General features: G+C 40.3%; 1 protein-coding gene across 2 annotated transcripts in view; it reads right to left on the bottom strand.

Annotated features, from left to right (window-relative positions):
* GPC6 (glypican 6) overlaps window positions 1-18,450 on the bottom strand; it is a 1,066,736-nt gene that overhangs the window by 22,058 nt on the left and 1,026,228 nt on the right. For both annotated transcript variants that reach the window (XM_078070190.1, XM_078070191.1), the window contains one exon: window positions 108-244. In XM_078070190.1, the coding sequence (XP_077926316.1) occupies window positions 108-244 (137 nt within the window). The remainder of the gene's footprint in view (window positions 1-107; window positions 245-18,450) is intronic.

Below are 18,450 nucleotides of genomic sequence, written 5' to 3' on the forward strand. Positions count from 1 at the left end.
ACCCTCCATTGCTTTTTGCATAAACAGGCCTGTAGAGTTGGGCCAGCAGAGACTTCCAGGGCTGGCTGTGCAATGCCCTGACCAGAAGAACGGTGAGTCCCCCTCACCTGGCTTTGCTGTGCCCATTCCAGCACTCCTCTTCGTTGGCCGCACCTGCTGTCATGCTCTCATCCTTGCAGATGGTGTAGGGCAATGCCGACCAGACCTTTTTAGAGAGCTTCAGTTTCTCTTTTATGTCTGTGACCTGATCAAGAAAGCAAGGAAAGAGAGTGAATAGTCTCCCCAGCTGTTGCCCATTTCTACACAAGGACACGACACAGGTGAAGGTTAGAGAATCTGTGATAGGACGAGCACAAACTCTATCAGTTTTAAGAGAGAGACTCCATGCTGCAGGATTTATTGCCCAGGCAAAGCCTCCCTACCTCCTCCCTCAATCTTCCTCTAGCTCCTGGCAGAGAGTTCGCAGGTAATTGGCTTTTGTTTTCCATCTTTTCTGTCCTCCCATGCTTTGAATTAAAAACTTACAAAGCATCTCAATGGCTTCGGGTCCCTCTCTGGCTGGGAAAAATAGGTGTTCCCTATTGCAGATTTCCCTAAATATATTCTTTAGAATTCATTTGCTTGGATGTCAGATAAATGCACAAAAACAATGCACCGAGAGAAAAAATCTTTCCCCAATGGTCTATTTGTTTCTGTAAGAAATAAATATTGTCACTAATTTGACTACTGGTAACCTCTGCTCTTAACCGATGGACAAGTCTATACAGTGCACACTTGGATGGTGAGTAGCAAGCCAAACCCACTTAAAAATCTCTACAGCAGAAAGAGAAAAGTCATTCCGAATACATGTAAGTATAAAATCCTCAGCCCTATGGATGGTTGGCAGGGAAAAGCTTAGTAACTCCATCTTTAGTGTTTTCAGGCTCAGCACTGACTTTTTACCTGCAGAAAGAGTAGAGACAGGGATTCAGTACCATTTTGGTTCTATAGTTAACATCTAGGTTCATGCAGTCACAACTCTGATTTTCTATTCTATTCCCTATGTGAACATTGGGAACCTATGGATAGTTGAAATGCATCTGTTGTAGGTTGAATTATATTCCCCCACATTCACATGCTGAAGTCCTAACACTCAGTCCCTCAGAATGTGACCTTATTCGGACATAGTTTTTTTTCGTTTGTTTGTTTGTTTTGTTTGTTTGTTTTTTACAGAGGTAAGAAAAGTTAAAATGAGATTATTAGAATGGCCCTAGTCCAAAGGGAAACTTGGGACACAGAGATATGCATAAAGGTAAGACAATGTAGAGAAAGACCTAGAAAAGATTGTCCCCTCACAGCCTCAGAAAAAACCAATCCTGCTGACATCTTGGTTTAGGACTTCTAGCCTCCAGAGCCATGAGACAATACATTTCTGTTCTTTAAGTGGTATGTTGATACAGTAGCTTTAGCATACCCACGAGGCATTATAGAAGGGACAACCACGGAGACTTACTGGCATTTTGTATTTGAGATCGATAGCCTTTGGAAATAAAGTATTCAGTGTTTACTGTGGATGGAGTATAGAGTTTTAGAAAACAATTCCAAAGATCTTTTGTCAGGTTTAAGAGTAAATACAAAGGAATATGGAACCTCTGTTCCAATCATGTTTCCCAGCAGCTCCAGATTTATATAGTCTTTGGCCCTTGCTTCTCTGTGATTCTGATGATGACAAGAGGCTTCAGTACTGTGAGATGTCTGCTCAACCATAAGGCCTAAAGATGATCAGAATACTGAATTTGAGAATCTGGCACATACCCTTAAATAGTGTGATGTTACTTTTGTTTTAGAGCGTGAAGAGAATCCTTGAGTAATGACATTCCAAGAAGTAGCTTACACAAAACAAATGTTTAGGATGGCTTGAGACCTGCACTCTCTGATTTCCCCCACTGATGCTGACTTTGGTCCATGGGCTACCCTAACCCCTGGCTCTCCTTCTGGCCAATCTGACTGGGTAAGGAGCTTTGCAATGAGAGTTAGTCCTTTTCTACTACTTTGGGCACAGATGTGTGTGTATGTTTTTGTTTTATATTTTTTGCTTGAAAGATATGTAGCCATTTCTATCCAGCTACAGATGGATGCACATTCTGTTTATCAATTATAAAAAAACACAATCCCCAAAAGCCAACTAATAAATGTTGAAAGAATGACAGAAAAATCACCATTCTGCAGCCATCATAGTAATAATTGATTTCAACAAATATTAGCTACAGATGCTGCTGTGGGTTGAATTGCATCCCTCCCAAAAGATGTTGGAGTCCTAACCACAGTACCTGTGAATGTGACTTTATTTGGAAATGGGGTTGTTGCAAAAGATCAGGTTAAAATGGAGTCATTAGGGTGGACTCTACTCCAACATGACTTTGTCCTTATAAAAAGGGGAAATTTAGGCACAGAGACAGAAATACACGTGGAGAACACCATGTGAAGATGAAGGCATGGATCAGGGGGATATATTTACAATCCAAGGAACATCAAAGATCGCCAGCCATCCACCAGAAGCTAGGAGAGAGTCAAGGAACAGATTCGCCCTTATAATCCCAGAAGGAACCAACCCCACTGACACCGTGATCTTAGACTTCTAGCCTCCCAATTGTGAGACAGTAAATCTGTCATAAGCCACCCACTTGGTGGTACTTTGTTACAGCAGCCCTCACAAACCAGTATAAATGCAAAAAACGTTGGGTGAAAGTTTGATGGGGCATAGGATGTTTGCACAATCTCAAAGTATTTACCACAGATTCCTCATTATTACAAAAGGAAAACTGGTCACTCTACAGTGCAGAAACTGGGCCAGCCCCCACCTTAACCAGGTGATCGAAGTAGTGGGACAAAGTGATTTGGGGTGCCTCCAGATGTGAGGTGACAAGAAGGACACATCACTTATGTGGCTAAAATTCATAACGCGGATCCAATCATGAGGACACATCAACAAACGCACTGTCCCAGGTGATGGACATTCTATGAGACAATTGGCTTGTACACTTCAAACATGTCAGTCATAAAAGACAAGGGAAGGCTGAATACTTCTTCCAGATTAAGAGGAATAAGACACATGACATTCAAATGCAGCATATGATTCTGGATTGGGCACTAGGTTGGAAAAATAATTGCCAGAAAGGATATTATGGTGATAGTTGGCAAAATTTGAATATTAACTCTATATTAAATAATACTGTGTTGGTGTTGAATTTTCTGAATATGAACTCATATTGTGGTCATATGGGAGAATGTCATGTTCTTAGGAGATACATGTTGGACTATTTAGAGTTAAAGGGTTATGGTTTCCACAGCTTACTCTAGAATGATTCAGGAATCATCATCATCATCATCACATAGATGTATAGAGATAGAGCAAGATAGCAAATCATCATCATCATCATCACAGAGATGTATAGAGATAGAGCAAGATAGCAAGATAGTTGCAAATGTGACAACTTTTTAAAAGATTTATTTATTTATTTGAGAGAGAGAGAAAGAGCACATGCACACATGAGAAGGGGGAGGGGCAGGGGGAGAGAATCTCAAGCAGACTCCCCACAGAGTGCAAAGCCCGATGTAGGGCTTGATCCCACGACCCATGAGATCATGACCTGAGCTGAAACCAAGAGTTGGACGCTCAACTGACTGAGCCACCCAGGTGCCCTGCAAATGTGGCAAATTTTTAATGCTGAATGAATCTAGATGGAAGTATACAATTTTTTAAAAATGCAATTTTTCAGTACATTTGAATTTTTTTCAAAATAAAACATGTCAAAAATAAAATCCCTCACTTGATTTGTTCTTCAAGGTGCCACATTGGTGTCCCTCACCTTTGAAACCTGGGCTATCACCCCTAAGCTACTCATTCTCATGGTTCTCCAACACAAACTCCAGGAAAAGAAATAGGCATTGCATATGCATAACTAATCCAGAAAACTGTCACTAGCTTCAGTCCTGAAATACTGTAAGATGTATTCTGTCCCATAATAAAGTACACCAAGAATTACCATTCTCTTTTCTGCTTATTTAATGCTAAGATCCTACCTTTACACTGTGGGAATCTGAACCAAAGATATGTATTTTGGGACACAAAGAAAATAAAATAGCATGACGTCCCACAGTATCTCCTCTTTTGAGGCTTGCAAAATTTAACTGTGTATGTTGTGCTGCTCATTCTTTAAATCACACTCAAGCATTGTCTCTTTCAAGGAACATTCTCTGGCTTCCCAGTTAGTTAGATTCAACTTTCTGTGTCCACGGTGCCCTGTTCATTATTTTAAGTACTGATTACTCTAAGTTTTTGTAATTGGCTTACTTTTCTGATTCTAAGACCACCTGCTTCTTGACGCAGGGAGACGGTTCTAACTTGTCATCCTCAGTGCTGAGATGGGCCAGGTGACCAACCACCCCTGTTTGCCTGGGACATGGGCGTTCTAGAACATGCCATATTTTCAGTACTAAAACTGGGAAGTCCCGGCAAACAAAGACAGGTTGTTCACACATACCTTACAACATGGTAGGAGCTCAATACATGTCGATTGGGAAAATAGATTTAATTGTCCCAATCTATTACAAGGCCACGGACAATCTTGCTAACACAAAATAGGGTGGTCCCACAACACGCACTCATGTCAGAAGGGCAGGAGGAGGGGTGGGTTGTATCTGGCTAAGTGAGGAGTGTGTGGGTCCCCTCTGAGTCACCACAGGACATCTTACAATCAGGTTGTGTTCACTCTGGTATTTCAGTAGCCAGGCGTTTTCACGGTGTGATTGGAGGACATAACAGCAAAGGAACAGCAAGGGGTGCACATGCCGTTTTAACATTCTGCATGGAAACATCGGCCAATTCACTTCCAGCCGAGGGGGCCATGCAGACAAGCTGCAAAAAAGGGACCCTATTAGCCACCAGGGAGGCGCACGCCTTTGATTCCAAAGAATATCCACTTGATTGCAGTTTGTTTTTCAGGATCATGCAAGTTTTTAATCCTTCCGCCGTTTAAATATTTTCACATTTTCTCTTATTTTTATCTCTGAACAATGTGTGTGACCACTTTGTGGTAACTCGAGACCTGAGTTGTTTTTAAAATTTTCTTCCTGGAAACCTTAGTGCACACGACAGTGAGCTAAGCTTTATGCTAGCAAGAACTGGTGGTCAGAATGGTCGCTGAAGTACAGTGAATCCTAATTCCTTACTAACGCAGACCTGATGGGGACAGAGGCCTGGGATCAAATAAATAGTTTGCAGCAATGTCTTTCTGCTTCCCACAGGCGCTATTCTAGGACAAATTAACTTTCTCAAGTACTTGCAAGTTACAGTTGCCATTTGTCCAGTGTTAAGTTCGTAATGCTGTAATGTCAGTAATACCAGTAATCACCGAGTATTAAATGTTTTGCATCTACACCACTGAGAGATTTTGGAAGTTAACTTCCGTTATGCTTCAGGCCTCCGATCCAAATACACACTGTTGGGGGCCACAGGGAAAATATGGCCCTCTTCTAGAACTTATCTGGAGTTTATTCTGATTTCGGACAATTTCAACTCCTGGGTCCAGTAAAAGCATCGACTCTGTTGAAGGCTTGTCAGAAGGTCCATGCATACTTGACTATAGGAAAACAGTGGTACCATTTTCATGCCCACCCTTTCAGAATCACAAAATCAGACAAAAGAAGGAGGAAGCTGACAAGATGGGATGATTGCAAAACCAAAGGGATTAACAACATCAAAGAGCAGAAAGGATGATCCAAGTCCTGGGTGTCCGACAATTTCATTTAAGAAATAATCTTGTCCCAGATATCGAACTTGAATTTCATCAAGATCCTGAATTACCAAGTTCTGGTTTACAGGGAATACTGCGGGGTATAGGGCCAAACTAAGTAACACCATAAATAAATGATCAGGCCCATTCAGTGTGTGGGATATTATATAAGACAACTGGCCTCAACTCTTCAAAAGAGGTAAAAATGGTAAAAAGGCAGGAAGACTGTCCTAGATGAAAAGAAACTAAAAATGTAACAACCTAATGCTATGGGTGGACCTTTACTGAATCCCGGATTTGGAAGAGGTAAGTACCCAATTATAAGAAAGAGTTTTCAGATAAATGGAGAAATTTGAATACAGAATGGACAGTAGATGATATTACTGAATTACCAATAATATTCTTAAGTGTAATCACTGTATTGTGTTTATGTAGGAGACTGTCTTTGCTTTTAAAAGATTGATGTTGAGATATTTAGGAATAAAGTGTTACTTTGTTTTTTAATTCTTTGAAAATAGCAAAAAAGTCAACCATCACTGAGCCTACTTGAGAGGCATATGGATGTTCATTTCATTATTTTTTTCAACCATTTCAGTATTGTTAGAAAAAGTTTAAAATAACGAAAAGTTGGGAAAAGAAATGAGACTTTGTTTTCGGGGCACATGATGTTTAAGAGCCTTGCTGAATTCAGCACAGGGCAGTGACCACTCAAAGCAGTTGGGGACTGACTGTGAGCTTTCACTGGGCTAAGACACTCACATGCAATCCTCAACTCCGTGCTGATGTATGGTCATTATCCCCTTTTACAATGGGAAACGGAGTCTTTAAGAGGTGAAGAAACTTGCCCTACATCTAATAAATGGTAGACATCAGATTCAAATTCAAGCGTAGGCTTCAGAATTGTTTCTCTTCGCCAGCAGGCTTAAGAGGGACATGTCCCATAGCCACCGCCTCCGGAGAGTGTTTGTTGGGTTGGTGGCGGAGGTATGTATCCATCCCTGGTGCGAGCAAGATGATTCAATGTGATTCAGGATGAAAACATGAGAATTTCTATTTTTACTTTTTAAATATAAAAATATAAGAGGAATTCAGCTTTCCTAATATTTAATCGATCTACAGATTGATATGTCTCTTAATGGGTCCATATGGTGATGGCCATTTCTCAGTTATCCTGAAAGACTTTTCCAGAGTGGAAAGGGGCTTCTAGTAGCACCTCTCTCTTCCATTAGCTTGTTCCTGGGGTACTGAAATCTACAGCAGTTCACATATCCTGGTTAAATGCACTTATGAATTAGATTATGTAGTTTTCACTAACTCATTAAATGGACGAGTGACTTAAACTGACTTCTGCAAAGAAACTTTGGATTTCTTTTATTTCCAAAAGTGCAAGCGCAATTGAACAACAATAAAATGGCAGGCTTACTCTTAGTACATCTGCAACATTGTGAAGTAAAACAAATAAAGATTCTTTGTTTTACCTCTTTCTTCAAAAGTTTCTGCTTTTTGCATACTTTTCACAAGTTACAGAAAATACATTAGTTCAGTAGTGCTCATATATAATTTATGCATAGTTACAAACGCACTGAGGTCTATGATTCTAACTTTTTGCCAATCGAGAGGTGAGATCCAAACAGTTTGGTGCTTGCCGATCTGTAGCACAGGGACTGACCCAATATATTTTGAATCAGTGACTTAGCAAGCAAAAACATCCAGTGAAATCAGTTTAATGAGATAGGAAAGTGTATTATAATTCAGAAAAATTTCCATTGCATTGGTTAAATAAGAAAAAGGCTTTTGTTGCTAGCATTCATTCATTAAACACTTCATATGTGCCTTCTCTCAGTCAGGTTTTATGTTTCACTCTGAGGATACAAATATGGCCAGTACGTCCTCGCTACCCTAGCGTCCCTGTGTAGGAGGGGGTAAACAGACATGGAGCAAATGTGATGGGATTAAAAGCAAAGGGCTTTGGGAGAACTGATATCAATTTGCCTGAAAAATCCTGGGGAAAACCATAGTCCCTCCCAAGCAAAGACATCTTTGCTGATATTTGCTCTTTTGTGGCCACTGAATCTTGCCATGGGGATAATTAGGAAGCTGGGCAATTAGTCATTTCTACCCAGAGGGGTTAAAAACAAAAAAAAATGCAACATGGTGCTCCAAGTTTTCACTTCCAACAATGGGATGATGTAATTCATCCAGAACACATTGCTTTTAGCCATGGCTCTGGTCTTCGGCTCCTCCTTTTGCTAAGGAGCCCCTATGCTTTCCTGACTCCCACGGAATATCTGCTCTGCAGCAGAGCCTCGGTAAACAGTGCTGTGCGTGTCCTGGGGACTTAAGGAATATTTGTCGAGTGAATAAATACATGAAGAGCACTGCTGATTATCTGCTAAGGGAGGTAAGATTTCAAAAATGATTGATTATCTGCCAGCTACCGCCTTCTTGGACTTCCCTTTGGAGAATAAGGAAGACATGGACAAATTCTGCCGGCCTTCCAAAAAAGGTGCTTTCCCTCGACCTGATTATCCCCTGAGTGAGAGTGAGATCTCAGATGGCCCCTCCAATCCTCTAATTAGGATTCTAGTCTTCTGTCATCTCAAATGTCATCCTAGGCATAATTTACACAGGCTTGATGGAAGAGGCTTGGAGATCTTAAAGGCAATGTTGGCTTGGGGAAACACCATGAGAATTTAAGTAAAAATGGAATGAATCCCATCTTAAGCAGTTTTTATAATCCTTATAAAGCCCTACCATTTCCAGTAACTTCCCTTTAGTTTTCTAAGCAAAGTGACCTATGAAATACTGATTAGGGGTGTTTTTGAGCTATTATTACCTTTGTCTCCTCTGTGGATCCTTTGATGGGGCACATTTGATTTCCTCCAGGAGATTTTGCCCATGGCTGTATATCTGTCTACCTGAGGCCCAAAGTCCATCTATACTGGACCTTTAATTTCTCCCGGATCTTCCCTGTGAAGTGTGAGACGTGAACTGTGAGAAGGCCACCTGCTGTCCTCTGCCAATCATGCCCGCCCCAGAATTCACTTCACTGGGCACCTGTTGTGTGCACCTGGCCGGATGCCCTATTTGTTCATGGTTTCACAAAGATTCCAATGTACCTATTTCATCTGTATGAAAACCTAATGTAGCTGGATGTAAATAATATATACCATATCTTTAGAAAAAAGATGGTTAATATTTAAAGGGCTATACACTAAATAATACATATTGAGGGGGGAAAGACAATGTGAATATTTTATAGGCTGAAGGTCATTTGTTAGCTTGGGAAAACAATCTGTTTAAAGAGACAAAGTCAGCCTCACGTTTGCCTCATGGACAACGCCACTTTACTTGGTCAAGTTAAGGGAAATTCACAATAGATAATCTATTCTTGCAACCCGAGAGTTTAACAACCCAGTTTCAGAGACTGTGCCTTGTCCAGCTTTACTCTAGAGAAGCATGATCTTTTATTATAGCACCAAGTCATTCAATTCACTGTGTGAACTTGCATTAGAATTCAAGTCGTGTATATTCCTTCAGTGATCAAACAGAGGTCTGTGAATGAACCTGTTCACAACTTCTCACACTCACTTGAAAACATGTACCGACGGTCTAGAGTAGAGTATTTAAAGTTCTGAAGTCTCGGAGGGAATGCTAACTCTTCTGATGTGGCCCAATATCTGTAAACGCAATCCCACTAATATTCTTGAAGAAGTCGGGGTTACTAATGCTAGGTAGTTCAATGAGGAAGCTGAAGACACAAGACTTGCTCAGTATACCTGCTTGATTTATGTTCAAGTCTGGACTCAAGTCCCTTCTGCTGACGTAGTTTTTAGCATCCTAATCATGAGAACTTCAACTTCGCCTGTCTTTTGAGTGTGTGAAACTCTTTGGGGTTATTTTTCATGTCTCAGATTGTCTATAGTGTAATGTTTGGGCAGGTCCTGAGATGCACTGAGAAGCCACTCCCAACATGTTTCCTTTCAGGAAAATATTAACTGAGTCTTGGGGATGACAGTAGGGTCCTGTTGAACACAGTCTGTCAGTGAACCCAAAGTAGACTTTGGCCACATGACACACTGAGCATTGTGCTGAGTGCCCTGGGTCACTACACAACCTAAAACCAACCTTACATTCTGGGCTTTCTCAGATGTTCCCAGGGAATCCAATGATAAGTTCTAGTCTATTACGATGTTTTTCAAAATATTTCAAAGTATTACCATATTTTAAAAAAATTACATATATTTCCCTGTGGTATGGTACTTTTTACATTCCTCCCTAAGGAGACAAACACACATGTATTTTGTAGGAAAAACTAAGAAGGATGAAAAAATCAGCAGGAAGTGAGAGAATCCTTGAAGGTTCAAAAAGACAATGCTTACTTTTGTTGAGTTTCTCAGGGGATTGGGAATTGGATGAAAAATTTAGAGTCTGTGTCATCCCGCCTGGCTTCAGGCTTTGAGTTTCTTGACTACATGATGATGCTATGGAAGTGCATGACCCTGAAAAGACAGATGAGGTCTTTTTCTGGCAAAACACTGGTCCTCAAGTAGAATTAATATGGGAAAACCAGAAATACCTTCCTATGCTGTTCACATCAGATGTTTGCAGCCCATATTGAGAAAACAATCGAGTTTCAAATACTCATGTTTATACCTAATGTTATGATTGTGCCTCATTCCCTATGGTATTACATTTTAAGCAAGTGAGGGTAGTAAGCATTCTACACACCTTGGAGATGACACAGTCTGACACTGAACTATCATTGAATTCAATAGTGAGAAGAAAAAGACACGGAGACATTAGGTCTGCAGAAACGCATATGAAACCAAAGTATTATTTTGCACAGTGGGTACCTAAATTGTGGTACTCTTTACTTCTCAAGTGTGAAAATATAAATAATTTCAAGGAGTGATGTTATTCTTGAATCATGAAATTTGAAGACTCAGCAGAGCTTCCATTGTCCAAAGCTTCTAGAGCATTCTTGACAGGTACTCACCTAGACTCTATTTAAACATTTCCAATGACAGCTTTCAATGCCTACTGTGAAGAGGACTTGATATTCTCTGCCTGACCTAAACTAAGTCACTTTCCCTCATGAGCAGTTCTGGGGATTTTCATGGACAAGGCTTGACCACAAAGCATAAGCATATTCTTGTTCTTCTTCCTGCGACTGACACTGAGACTGAGCCCCCAACCATTTTGCTTGCTTTGCTTTGTTTTTTGTGATCTATAGCTAGTTTCAGAGTGGATTCTGTTTTTCTCTGACCATCACCTGGTAAATTCTCCTTTTGCTTCGCTGGTGACATTGGGTCTATCCAGTCTTTGCTCTCTCAATCTCTGCTCTTGGCTTTTGAGGTCAGCTTTATCTTCCTTGGTTGTTAACATTGTTCTCTGTTATTTCTCAGGCATTATTTTGGACGTGTGGGTGCAGACATCCCCAAGGAGCTTTCCCTGATCTAGAGCATGTATTGTGACAAGCGCTGATTCTAAATTAGGTTATTAGAAATGCTGTCTTTATATGGCAGGATAGAAAGATCTCAGATGCATTCTCAAAAGAAGAGAATGAATTCAGTATTTTTAGCAGTTATGTAAGGCACATTAAGGCCATTCGGATATTTAATAACTGATCTCTGTTCCCACGACCATCTATTCTATCACTGTGGAATGAAAACTTTTGGAAGTTCTTTATGGTTTGAAGAACAGATTTCCTCCACTTTCCCTCAACTACCTAATGTAGCCAATAAGATCATGGCAATGGCCTGGGATTGATCTCTTTGTATGGGACTGACGTGGAAATTATCACTAATTCAGAAAACTGCCAGACAAAGCTTATATATTTAGCAGCCCAATTTTGCCAATGTGAAACAAAGTTTGATGTTGTGAACATCCAGTCTTGGTGAAAAAATTCTGATTCTTTGCCAACTATTATTTCAAATGTGCAATCCCATTATAGGATCTTTGACGATACTCAGAAAATCCATACAGAATTTCTACTTCTACCTGTGATTGACATAATGCAATGATTCAGCTAGGCACATACCCACCTGAAATTACGCTTAAAATATTGAAATCTCATCTTCAGGAAATGAAATCCAGGATATTAAAAGTACGTCTGCTAATTTAAAAAAAGTGGGGGGGGGAGGCATACAGTTTTGAGTTTAGGCATTCCTGAATATTTTAGAATTCATCATTTAATTCCAAATGTTTGAGGCTGTATTGTTTCACACCAAAGCTGAGAGATAGATGTGTATTTTCGTCTCTTCCTCTGAAGCCACTGTAGATATTTGGAACTTACTTGGGAATGAGAAGCTTTCTTTTGCTCACCTGAGATTGCTGTAATTGAGCAGGAACTTCTTAAGGAAGGTGTTGCAAATGTGATTCCATCCACCAGGGAGTGTACTTGCAAACATGTTCACATATTGGAAAAGTAATTTAGATGCATCACAGAAAATATTCAGAAAGTGGTAGGTGGAAATCAGATGTATCGAAATTCTAAAGCCATTTAGGGTAGAGATGGGTTGCCCTAAATGTCTCATGGAATAGACAACCAAAAGCACATAAATCTCTTTTGGGCATGTGTGATTTGATTTATACTTAACTATGTAGACTTGTACTATGTGATATAAAATAAATGATATTTTTGCATCCATTGTGTTACATTTGTGATGTAACACAATGGTCTGCCTTTTCCTTCATGAATCTAATTGGCAATTGGTTCAAGTTTAATTGCCAGTGATTTTGGCATGAGGGATTTTGAGGAATAACAAAATGAGATACTAAAAATTGCACCCAAGAATGTAAATCACAGGACCCAAGGATGTCTATGAATTCTACCTCAAACATATGGTCTATACATTGGGAAAAGAAGAGTATGATTTAGTGATAATTTCTTCCGTGAGTCTCAACTCCAACGTCCCTCCCCTAAGACTCCTCCTCTGACATCCACAGTCACTCCCCAGTGTGTGCTCCAAGAGATCCCTCTGGTTTTTCCTGTCCTACAGATGTCCGCATTCCTTGTAATGGGTTTTCCTGCCCAGATTGCAAGTGACCTAGGGGCAGGGCCTCTGTCCTTTGTGTTCACTGCATCCTAGGAGATGAGTGTCCTATCTGGCACAATGCCTGGTTTATAGTAGTACTCAATAGATAGCAAATGAATGAATGAATAGGTAGATAAATGAAGTAGAGCAGGCAGAGGGTAAATTTAAATTCTGAGACTTCAAACAAATTGTAAGTGAAATTTAAATTCTTGATGCTCTTACTTAGAGAATAACTTATTGCCATAGGGAGGGACATCTCTCTTGTAAACATCCCTATTTTATGGAGAAATGGTTGCTCAGGGTCTATTTATGGGTAGTCAACTCAATTACACACACACACACACCTACCTGTTTACTGTCTACAATGTACTAGGCGCACAGTGATAGATATGAGATGGTCCTGCCTTCAAGGAACTTACTACCCAGTAGGGGAAGGAGATTTACATATAAAGAAGCTTAGTAAATCTCATACTTTCATGGATTGTAGGGCACAGTATAGTCAGCGCCTTATTATTGAGTAGATGGTGGAATCAAGGGGAGCTCCAAGGAAGAGGTGGCAGGTGAAATGGGACTAAAGGATGAATAGCATTTTGCAGGTAGAAGAGTCTGGAAGAGCTCTTTTTGACAGAGGCACCCTATGTGGCAAAAGCTCATAGATGTGAAACCTCTTCAGTAGGGGAGAAAAGTGCCAAGTACATGGAGGTATGTTTGCTTTTACTGTAACTTTGGCAAAGTCATATAATTTCCCTAAAAATTGGTTTCTAAATGGAGAAAATACCACTTCCTCGACTATCTTCTTAAAGATTTAGTAGAACTTAGTAAGTTAATATATTGCCTAGGGCACTTGGAGCTAGAAGTTCTTAATGCATAGAAATATCTCTATGGGGACAGATGGCATAGGGTGACTAACGTGTACTCTTTCTTGGAAATCAAGTTCTTATCCCTGTGAGGTAAATTACCTTTTCCTGGGAGCCATCTGGTTACCTTCAAGATCCAATTTACCCCCTGAAGCATCAATGAGGGGTGCCATTTACTCCTCTTATGATTAGACTCCATGATATAATTGTACTTGACTTTCACCTTTATATCTTAAGCATCCCATAACCTCAATAGATTCTCTTAGTCTCCTACAAGCAGCAAGGATGTCAGAGATCACCCTTTTTAGCTCTAGTGGGAGAGGAACAACCTGTGAAATGGCAGAATGGCCTTTCTGGGCCAGAAAGCAATGAGAGTCTAAAGCAGCCACATGCAATAGAAATACTTTAACCTAGTATATCCAAAATATTATCATTTCAACATATAAAACATATGAAAAAATCTTAATGAGATATTTTACATTCTTTTTTTAGTACTACTCTTCCAACATTCAGTGTGTATTGTATGCTTACAGCCCATCTCCATTCAGTCTACAGATGTCTGCAGTGCTCAGTAGCCACTTGAGACTAGCGGCCACCATATTGGACCATATGGATTGGTCTCAAAATCTAGTGTGGTTTTTACACCTACAGCACATGTCAGCTCTATCTACAGCACATCTCAAGTGCTCAGTAGCCATATGTGGCTGGGGGCTACCATACTGAGAATGCAGGTGTAAGGTTCTTCCTGAGCATATTAGGAGTGGGGGCCAGTGACATAAGAGCGGCTGGATTGTTTGAGCTGAAGGCAGGCTATTAGCTTAACATTAGAGCATTCTGCATGTCCTTCCGAATTCTTTGGGTAGGCTTCACTTCAAATCAGCAGAACTCATTTGTATGTCTTTCCTTTGATGCCATTCTTCTGTTGTCCACTGCCTCCCCTTAATCAACTGCCCAAAATGCACCAGGAAAGAACTGAATTGGAGTTAGGTTATATTTGAAGTCTGGCTGAGATCCAGCCTATCCCTAAAAGTGGTTCCATTTAAATAAATGGGAGCATGTTGCATTCAGCTTTGTGACATCTGCCAATACTTTGCCTGTGTGACAGAGATTTTTTGGCTTATGTTTGTTTATTTTTACTTAAGTATAACAATCATCCAGAAAAGTATACAACTCATATATGAACAGTCTGAAGAATTTTTCCCAAGATACCCATAAAAAAATCTTAAAGGTTTTTTTTTTTTTCCATATCCCTTTCTTTTCACAAGATTTATTCTCTTGAAAATTAATGGCACCAAGCCATTGATACGCAGAAATTACAGGTTACTAAAGAGCAGAGAGTATCTTATTGATTTGCTGTAATTTTGAGTTATAAACTGCATATTGGCTCCAGGCATGTGCATGCATCTTAAAGACAAAAGGCTGTCAAAAAGTTGAAGAAAAGAAATTAAGTTCAAGGCAGCCCAGTATCACCCCACCTTCTCCTTCAGAAAGTCCAGCCACACCCGTAGGTGGTTAGAGACGGGCTTCCACGAGAGCCACCAGATGGCACTGTTGTCCAATCTTTCCGCCCCTTCCGGCACTTCCTACAGGCTTCCCAGAAAATAAAATTGTAGATTGTTCGACCGCATATAAAACTGACAACCCTGTTATTTTAAACTTGAAACTGACAGGCTGTTATTTTAATGAGGTCTGCCAGAGCCAAGGTTAACCAAAGCTTTATTTCCCTACAAAATGTTAAGGCCATAGTTCTAAAAGGGGGATGTGAAATTTTATGTTATTGATACTTTCTGTGTATAAGTTTTAAGATATTTTTTGACAAGGAAAGCTACATGACACATATAAACACGTTTATATATATAGCCAAATTATGCATTGAAATTGGTTCAAGTTTCTCCCAAAAGGTCCTTTTGCTCTGTTATACTTCGCAAAAATTAAAAAAAAAAAAATCCTTTTCTAGAGTTATCCATTTCTGCCTATTTTGAAGCAACAGTATATATTTTTAGCACCTTGACTTCCTAGCTTAGTGGGTCAAAGGAAAATTTAAAGCTATTTTAATCCTATTAATATTCCAAAATGAAATCAAGTATAGTATTTGATTCTTTATTTCTACGAATAAGCTTAGATCCAGAACAGTAAAACTTAGAAAAGATTTTCTCTTATAATAGGTACTTCTATAATGTGTGATGGCTAATGGCATTATAATTTATTTCCTTTCCCTTGAAATGCTTCTTTATGTTGATCAAGGACGTATTTAAAGTCAGTTGCTAACTATGCCAATATTAAAAACATTGGTCATCACCTTTTCTCAAGTGATTTTGCTAACGTTTTTCCACGTTTTTGCTTGCTCCACAAATTAATTTCTTTTTTTTTTTTTTTAAGATTTTATTTATTTATTTGACAGAGAGAGACACAGCGAGAGAGGGAACACAAGCAGGGGGAGTGGGAGAGAGAGAAGCAGGCTTCCCGCCGAGCAGGGAGCCCGATGTGGGGCTCGATCCCAGGACCCTGGGATCATGACCTGAGCCGAAGGCAGACGCTTAACGACTGAGCCACCCAGGCGTCCCATCCACAAATTAATTTCTAACATTTAATGAATCTTCCTGTCTAAAGTTATGAACGTAGATCCTGCAAATACTCCAACCAGTTCTACATTTACAGAATTTCCTTTAAATGAGTATTGTAATCGGGACTCTTGCGATTGGCCAAAGAGGCCTGTCCACAAAGAGACTTAAACTCGGGAAGAGCTGTGATCTCTGAGAGCCGGCCTCAAATAAATGCATTCATGTTCAGTTACTCATTGGTGACAATGTCAGCTCAATTCACAGACACTTAACACAAACCTACTATGTATAAAGAATGGTGCCTTGTAGACCAGGCTTACAGGACCTAGTAAGAAACTGTGTCCTCAAAACAAGCTACATAATTTGTGGAGCACGGTGCAAAATAAAAATGTGGGGCTTCTGGTCAAAAAAAACGAAGAATTTTAACATGGCAGTAGCAGAGCATTAAATCAAACGTGGGATTTGATTCTAAACGTGGGACCCTGTGCAACAGGCATGAAGCTGCCCTGGCTGGCCCTAGTGGGATTTCACTGATACACACAACCAGGAGATGAGACATATGCTCCTAACCATCAGGAAAGCAGCGCTGGCTGCCACATACCTATTAGATATCCAGCAATCCATATTACCTCCAGTTTGCATGAACATGTTGAAAGTTGCCTTCACCTTACAGCAAAATGACTGAGAATGCAGCTCTGCTGTGACCTCTTCCTTTAGTGAGATGTCATCCACGTGGTGGACACCACCATAAACCCATTCTTCACACCTCACTGTGTAGTTCTCATGGCCCCACTTGAGCAGAGGAGGCCGGGGCTGTGAGGGGGGAAATCACTTGGCCTCAATCACATAGCACAAGCAGCAGGGCCTCGGATGGAGCCTGGGATGGAGCCCTGTGTTGGGCTCCCTGCTCAGTAGGGAGTCTGCGTCTCCCTCTGGCCCCTCCCCTCGTGCTCTCTTTCAAATAAATAAATAATATCTTTAAAAAAAAAAGATCTAGTATTTTAGACTCCCCTAGGAGGTCCAAAGACAGAAAAAGAACAAAATGTTGTTTGCCTGGTTACTCTTCTGGTTATGCACAGTGGTAAGTTATATTGTGCTTTTTTTTTTTTTTTAGATTTTATTCATTTATTTGACGGAGAGAGACACAGCGAGAGAGGGAACACAAGCAGGGGGAGTGGGAGAGGGAGAAGCAGGCTTCCCGCGGAGCAGGGAGCCTGATGCGGGGCTGGATCCCAGGACCCTGGGACCATGACCTGAGCCGAAGGCAGACGCTTAACGACTGAGCCACCCAGGCACCCCAGTTATATTGTTCTTGAATCTATCTATCTATCTATCTATCTATCTATCTATCTATCTATCTATCTTTCTATCTACCTACTTACCTACCTATCATCTATCTTAATTACTGGCAGAAAAAATACTTTTCGGGTTGTGCTAAGATCATCCTAGAGGGACAACACCATAAAATCTAGGCCATTCCTCCAACACACAAATGTGAAAAAAAAAAAATAAAAGTCTTAAAAACCCCTCTTGGCTTTAAAATGGGAAAAGTGTTCTTGTTCTGGATTTTTTATTCATAGAACTGCATGGACCAGCTCGTCCCGTGGGTTTCTATGACAAAGGGAGAATTTCCCCATAGGGCTACATATATAGGTTGGAAATCCAACCCTACATATTTAATGGTCTGTATCTAACAACTTTGCATTTGAAATCCTCTCCTTGAGACAATTTCTCTTATGAAATGGAAAGTAGTAAAGAAAACAAAATTTTCACCACCCTGCCACAGGAGTCCATGGAGACTTGAAAGAGCTTTGCCTTTTCCTATTACACTGTACTTGGGAATTAGGTCGGGAAACTATACGGTAAATCTGATTCAGCCAAATCCCAAGCACTCAGAGGAATCGTCTTTTTATTGCAGATAAGTACAAAAACAGTAGTGGAAGCACCGTGGAATCTTCAAGATAAAATGCCAGGGGCTATCTGTTAATGGATTTGGTAGCTAAGCAGTGGTACTTAGAGAATAACTCTTCATCTCTTCCAAAAAAAACAAAAAAAGATCTCAACCACAGGACCTCTGAATATAAATAACTATGACGGTGATTGTGTTGAGTTAGCCTTCGTGTTAGGTTACTTTTCTGTTCTTCCTTTGAAGAGTTCTGTTTTATCCCGGAGCGTGGGGCGTTGCTCAGCACTGTCGCCCTTGCAAAGGGCGAAGCAA

The sequence above is a fragment of the Halichoerus grypus genome, chromosome 4, assembly GCF_964656455.1.
Source record: "Halichoerus grypus chromosome 4, mHalGry1.hap1.1, whole genome shotgun sequence".
NCBI classification, from domain to species: Eukaryota; Metazoa; Chordata; class Mammalia; order Carnivora; family Phocidae; genus Halichoerus; species Halichoerus grypus.